The sequence below is a fragment of the Primulina huaijiensis genome, unplaced genomic scaffold (assembly GCF_012295235.1).
Source record: "Primulina huaijiensis isolate GDHJ02 unplaced genomic scaffold, ASM1229523v2 scaffold31645, whole genome shotgun sequence".
NCBI classification, from domain to species: Eukaryota; Viridiplantae; Streptophyta; class Magnoliopsida; order Lamiales; family Gesneriaceae; genus Primulina; species Primulina huaijiensis.
Genome location: NW_027357437.1, coordinates 1,997 through 8,787, shown reverse-complemented (window position 1 = coordinate 8,787; position 6,791 = coordinate 1,997). Strand labels below are relative to the sequence as shown.

Genomic DNA, 6,791 nt, shown 5'->3' with positions numbered 1-6,791 from the left:
TAATAAACCATTAATTATCAAGATTATTTATTTTAGCAAATAAGATCTTTTCTATAATAAATATTAATATAAAAAATTTTATTAGACTTTCTAGTCGACCTTTGAATCCATGCTAATTATACAGACGATCTTACTGATCGTATTTTGTGAGAAAAATCTTTTATTTGAGTCATCTATGAAAAAATATTACTTTTTATACTAAGAATATTATTTTTTATTGTGAATATCGATAGAATTGATCCGTCTTATAGATAAAGATTTATTAGACTGTGTCACAAAAAGCCTAGTATATACTAATTATTATTAAACAATGATTATTGTCTCCACTTGCAAACATACACACACACAGAGGCAGTACGACGTCGTGTGATTGAGAAGCAGGGCCTTTGTTCCTTTATATCCAAACCCTACAGTCCACATGATTGCCTCGTAAACCCAAAAGCAAAGTATCTCTCAGCAAAAATGAGAAGAGGACGAAAGATGGAGGAAATTGGATTGATTCGAGATCCATTGAAGTGAAGAAGGCGAAGAAGAAGGGGTGAAAATCTTCATCGCAGTTGTTTTTTCTCTCGGTTAATGGTGGAGAATCGACTAGGCTTGTCGCGGCATCCCTGGGGCAAAATCGTGGTTCTGAATCTTCGTTCCATGCTCTCCGGAGGCTCGGCGGCGGTTGGAGCGATTTGCGGCAGTATCAGTCAGCTGAGGAGAGCTGTGTTAATCGCCGGCGACGGCGGATTCTGGATGGACCAGACTGCGAGTGGCTTCGTAACTCTCGCCGTCACGGCGTTGGCTGGTCTTGTGTTGGCCGCCGCCGTGTTCTACACCACTAGGTAAAAAAAATCATCTGAAATCCGGTGTTCAAACTGCTAGAGAGGGTAATTTATTGCACAAGTAGGAAAATTAAGAAAGGTTTATTGATGAGAGCTCTTAGACGAAGTCAGACTTCTTCATCTTCAAAATCATCGCCACAATCATCATCCTCAAATTCGTCATTGTCTTCACCGTCATCTTCGTCGTGGAACCATTTGAGATCGGTTCTATTCGTAGTAGCTTCAACCTCACAAGCTAATTGTTCTTCTTCTTCCTCTTCTGATCGGTTAGTCTCTCTATTTCTCTTTCTCAGATTAATTCCTGTTATCTATTCCGTATTTTTTAAAAATCTTTTTCAAGCTTTAGTACATAGTTTGGCTTATTTAAGTTCAGATCTTGGGGTCATTTGTATTTTTAAACAAATCTTTGTGAGTTAACCCTTTTCGTCTGATCAATCTAATAACCCTTTGTGGCCGGATCCATTTTTGTTTCAGTGATTGAACATTAGCACATCTTATTGCATGCTGAAGCCTATCCTAGACACCTGTATTTGTGTTGGTGGCCAAATAATCTCTTGTAGGTTTTGACATTATAATGATGCTATTTGGGAAAAGAATGCCTCTGGTCGAAAGTTACTAGAATGTGTGCTGAAGTAGCTTACTCCTTTTATATGATGTTGTAGAAAACTGTATTGCCATGATTGTGAGTTTGTTATTTTGTGAGCATGGTTTATCAGTCATTTTCAACTAAATAATTTCGTTCTATAATCCATTACAGCGGTCGTCTCAAATCCCCATGGTCTCGAAGAAAAAGAAAACATTTACTCTTACCTCATCAGTGGAGAAATTTGTTCACTCCAGATGGAAAACTTCGTGACAATGGAGTTAAACTTCTGAAGAAAGTTCGCAGTGGAGTGAGTTTCGCTTTTATGTAACTTCAAGTTTTCTTGGCTTTTATATTACTTCAATTGTCTTCTCTATGGATTGACTGGATAATTGTGGCCGGAAAAAACTATTTGAATGGATTTGTGTTATTGTATTTTGTAGGGTGTTGATCCAAGTATACGGGCAGAGGTTTGGCCATTTCTTCTTGGGGTGTAAGTTAATGTATCTTTTGGAATATGGGCCCGATTGCAATTTATGTGCCTAACTTTGTGTTCAGAACTGTTATAGATTTTTTCTGTAGACGCTAAAGCATTTTTGACATGGAGATCATTGCAAGATTCTTCCAACCATAGCATTGTAACATTTCTGATTTTCATCCTTGCTTGCAACAGACTAGTTCCATCATTACTCATAATTATTGTTCCTCCATCCTAGGTTCCTTCTCTTTCAGACCTTCCATCTTTAGCTCCTCCTGCTGCCTTCGTTTGTCACTATTTATATGTTCGTTTACAGGAGACAAATGTGGTCTCTGCTTTCCTTTATCGCGTGTTTAAAAAGTATCCCATGCAAAAATAAATTCTTGGTTTTCCTGACTTGTTTTCTTTTTCTATGGCAGATATGACCTATCCAGTTCCAAAGAAGAAAGAGATGTCACTAGAACACAAAAAAGGTACTGTTACAAACTGAGGCAATGTTTATTTCCGTTTTCTAGAATTTTTTCATTCTTCCAAAATGCAAAACATATAGTACGTTCTTTAGTAGAATTTTCTAAAATACTTTTTAATCTCAAAATAGGATTGTTACTTTTGATTCGACATCCCAGTATTCTGCTAAAAATTATTGTATCATATTTTATTCATTATATTATATTATTAAATTTTTATCTGTCCATTCTTCCCCATCACTTCCCCTCCCGTATTGTAGACCTACCATTATCATTTGTTTATGTGCTTTGACTTTTGGTTATTTGATGTTTTTCAATTTTTGTTGCAAACTTATTCGAAATTGACTATGTATTGGAATCTGCTTGCAGAAAGGAATATGAGAACTTACGAAGACAATGTCGCCAATTTCTTAAACGTAACAAAGAGCTTCTAAAGCAAAACGGAAGTGGTGAAACTAGCAATGGAGAAGGTGGAAGTCACACTGGAGACATGGATTCTGCTGATTCTGAAGATGTTGTGAGTGCCAGAGAATCCCTTTCAAGTGAGGAAGGGTTCCCATATAATAAGGAATCAGAACATACTCCTGGAACGAAGATGGATGGATATACTGGTTCTAAACCAATCGCAGATTCGAATCCTGCCTCTGAGTCCGAATCTTCGGACTCTGACTCGTCAGATGGTCCTGAAGTGAGTCAAACTTTCAATTTAACAGAAAGCATGGAGGAGAATGATGGTGACATGCCATCAAAGGAGGACTCGTCTCCCTCAAAAATGGAAGTTCAGTCAAAACTTAAAGGTTCAGAAGATTTTTCCACCTGGCAGCGAATTATCCGCCTTGATGCGATTCGAGCTAATGGAGAATGGATAGCATATTCCCCTGTTCTGGCAAGTGTATCAGACGCCAAAGCATGTCGTTCGGCTGAGGTGGTGGGATTGAAGGATTATGATCACCTCGATCCTGCCAGAATCTTTCATGCTTCCCGTTTAGTTGCCATTCTTGAAGCCTATGCGCTGTATGACCCTGAAATTGGGTATTGCCAGGGAATGAGTGATATACTTTCTCCAATAATCTCAGTGATATCAGACGACCACGTCGCTTTCTGGTGTTTTGTGGGTTTCATGAAGAAGGCCCGTCACAATTTCAGGCTCGATGAAGTGGGAATCAGAAGGCAGCTGACCATTGTTTCTAAAATCATCAAATACAAGGACTCACATCTTTACAGGCACTTGGAGAAACTTCAGGCTGAGGATTGCTTTTTCGTGTACAGAATGGTGGTCGTACTTTTCCGAAGGGAACTAACTTTTGAGCAAACTTTGTGCCTTTGGGAGGTGATGTGGGCTGATCAGGCTGCAATTAGGGCCGGAATTGGGAAAACAGCGTGGAGTAGAATAAGGCAACGAGCCCCGCCAACCGACGACCTATTACTTTACGCGATTGCAGCTTCAGTGTTACAAAGGAGGAAACAGATCATAGAGAAGTATAGCAGTATGGATGAGATTTTAAGGGAGTGCAATGCAATGGCTGGGCATCTCAATGTATGGAAGCTACTCGACGATGCACATGATTTGGTGGTAACACTCAATGACAAAATGGAGACTTCTTTATGATACACATAAAAAAGGGGTAAAAGTCGGTAATCTAATTTGTTCCTTTCAGCTACCGCCAGGCTTATTTTTTTGTCCAAAATAACGTCCCTACTTTCTCTTCGAATGCAAATTTGTGACAGAGAAAAGTTTGTTTATGATGTGTGTTTTAGTGGCGAAGCTCTAATGTCAGGCTGTGGAGGCTATTATATTATTGAGGGAAATTTCCATCTTGAAAAAGACTTTATGATCTGTCTGTATTTTTATACTAATGTGGATTCTATACTGCCGAAGATGCGGCCGAGCCAAATTGACTTGGCTTTTGCACAATGCCTGCTTTCTGATTGAATTTATTGCTCTCGTCCACTGAAATATGGTGGACAAATTTTCGTTCTTAACATGGACACCACAAACATTTATGTCGTATTCCACAAGTATGGGCTCTTTCATGCTGCCCTTTTGCTGTTTGGATATGCACACTTTACGCGGACTTGTCGTCTGCATCCGAATGGCAGAAATATAATACCTTTCTGTTAGCATCGGTGGGTTTGTAGATTATATTTCTTTCTTTTTTTTATGGGGAAAATTAATTTCTATTAAAAGGTCAACAGAGTTCAGTACAAATACACTGGGTGAGTCCAGGGGAAAGCGTGTAACTAACCCTCTAGTAATATCAACTGATAACATTGTCATCCGATATCTAAAGCTGGAAATAACTCTTACACAGGGAATACCTTGGATTAAACAACTACATGGCAAAAACTCTTGAATTCCGAATCGATATCAACCAGATGTAAACAGTGTCTCTCAATCAGCATATTGTCATGAACATGCCAACTGCAACCTCCACAAAATGGTAGGTATGTACGAAGAACCTCCCGCCACAGCGCGCTAGGTGTTGTAACATGTGCAGTAGACTCGAGAAACACATACTAGGCCCCAGCGCATGGTTCTGCCCCATGCATGCTCGATCTCTTGACGCAGCATCAAAATCTGTCAAAACAAATAAATCACTGAAGATGATATAGACAAGTACACGTACCTAAATAAACCTTTCGCGCACCTCAAGATTATATGTATAGGACCAACTACAACATTAAACATAGAGTCTATATATAAGAATCTGTATTTTCCTCAGTATGGCTTCAGCTTCAACCAAATCATCATCAGACAATTTCTGATTCCTCATATCCCAAATATGGTAGATTGTAGCTGATACCCCATGGATGGGCCCACTACCCATGGCCCATCCCTTGCCCAAGTAGAAGGCAGGTCCATGACAGGCCAAGTATTTCCCTATAAATACCAGGTTTGAGTGTTAATTCATTCCTTCAATATATTATTTTTCAGCAGCACCCTTAGCTGCTCTCACTTTATATCCTCAGTCTCTGACTTGAGCATCAGAAGGGCTACGCCGGGACACCCTCGGCCCCCTTATAACGGTCTTCTTCGAACATGCGTCTGAACTAGAGACAGTTGCCGGAATCAGACTCTAAATTTCCGTGAGTATCAGTAGCCTATTCTAATCTTGGCTACCTTCGAAGATACTCGGTATAATATTCTAAAAGCACGAAGCAACGCATGATCCGATCCCATTAATTTCTTCAAAACCCAGCCAGTCCTTGACCATAACCCACACCTCCTTGGTTTTTTGACAGGAGAAGAACAAGTGTCAGACGATTCATTACATTGATTACAAAGGACACATGTTTTATTTTGAACATATGGTTGGCGGTCCTCAGGAATTTTCCATGGTCGAACATCCAAAGGGACAATCTGTGCTTTGGGAGGATACTCGTTCTCCAAATCAGAGGCTTCCAAGGCCATATCATTTGATTAGGAGAGAACCAATTATACACTGCTCGGAATTCATGCTTCTGCACCAAGAATTTCAACAGTGGTGAGTCATCTCTCTTAAGATTTCCATCTCCAAAAATCATCAAAATAGAAGTGATTTACCCATTTAATCCACAATGTGTCTTTCTTCTCTTGAATATTCCACAACACCTTTGTTAGCAAAGCTTTATTCCAGGCCTCAAGATCCCGAAGGCACAAACCCCTGCTTCAATTGGCCTACACATCTTTTTCCACGAGATTGATGGGTGCTTTGAAGACCAAAAGAAATTGCGACATAATCCATAAATTTTTCCATTGACTCGATCAGGAATTGGCAAAATCGACATCCCTTAGCATTGTGCCCCTTAAAGAACATATTTGATCAACTCCAGTCTCCCAGCATAGGATAGGGAATTTCTGGGCCACAAACAAATTTTATTCATAAGATATTCAGTAAGAGGGCCTATAGTCAGAAATTCTGAATTTAGCCGTCGCTAGTCGGATAACCAAGTATCTAAATGGACAAGAACCTTGTTGAAACTCACTCATCCTCATTATTTCCTCCTTTACGTCATCCGACACTCATGCAATGTAAATATTTGATTTGAGTACATTAGTACGAAGCCCCGCTACACTGCTAAATTCATTAACACACTCTAAATTCGTTATTTCTTTCTATTAAATGTGATGGGTTATTGTATCTAATCAAGCGATTGGACACTCCCATTTGCCTCCTTAAACTTGCTCAATAATGTGGGGAATGTTGCCCTACTAGGGACATGCATGCATTAAATGCGGGTGGGCATTGACGCTTGGCTATTAAAATACTCAAGCGACTAGAAAGACTCTGCTTCAAGAAATTTATACAAGCAATTGAAAATTACTCGAAAGACTGACAATAAGTTATATAAGATTTTCCACATGATCACTTGAATAGTAAGTATTAGGATTACCGTTTTGGCAGCAAAACTTTGATCGGAGAAAAAAGNTTGTGTATATACTTAATATATAA

General features: G+C 39.3%; 1 protein-coding gene across 2 annotated transcripts; it reads left to right on the top strand.

Annotated features, from left to right (window-relative positions):
- Window positions 1-362: 362 nt before the first annotated feature.
- Window positions 363-4,273, top strand: LOC140967951 (rab GTPase-activating protein 22-like). Of its 2 annotated transcripts, none has more exons than XM_073428751.1 (5): window positions 363-830; window positions 1,588-1,723; window positions 1,857-1,906; window positions 2,311-2,364; window positions 2,728-4,273. In XM_073428751.1, exons 1-5 carry the CDS (start codon window positions 577-579, stop codon window positions 3,965-3,967), a joined length of 1,734 nt encoding a protein of 577 aa, XP_073284852.1. In that variant the 5' UTR covers window positions 363-576; the 3' UTR covers window positions 3,968-4,273. The 2 variants fall into 2 exon arrangements, with proteins under 2 accessions (XP_073284852.1, XP_073284853.1); XM_073428752.1 differs by having other exon boundaries at window positions 608-1,096.
- Window positions 4,274-6,791: the final 2,518 nt, after the last annotated feature.

Excerpts from the sequence above, each read along its gene's own strand:
- LOC140967951 (XM_073428751.1), top strand. The coding sequence starts at position 577 with ATGGTGGAGAATCGACTAGGCTTGTCGCGGCATCCCTGGGGCAAAATC. Across the intron at positions 1,724-1,856 it reads TGAAGAAAGTTCGCAGTGGA|GGTGTTGATCCAAGTATACG; the intron begins GTGAGTTTCGCT and ends TGTATTTTGTAG. Across the intron at positions 1,907-2,310 it reads TGGCCATTTCTTCTTGGGGT|ATATGACCTATCCAGTTCCA; the intron begins GTAAGTTAATGT and ends TTTCTATGGCAG.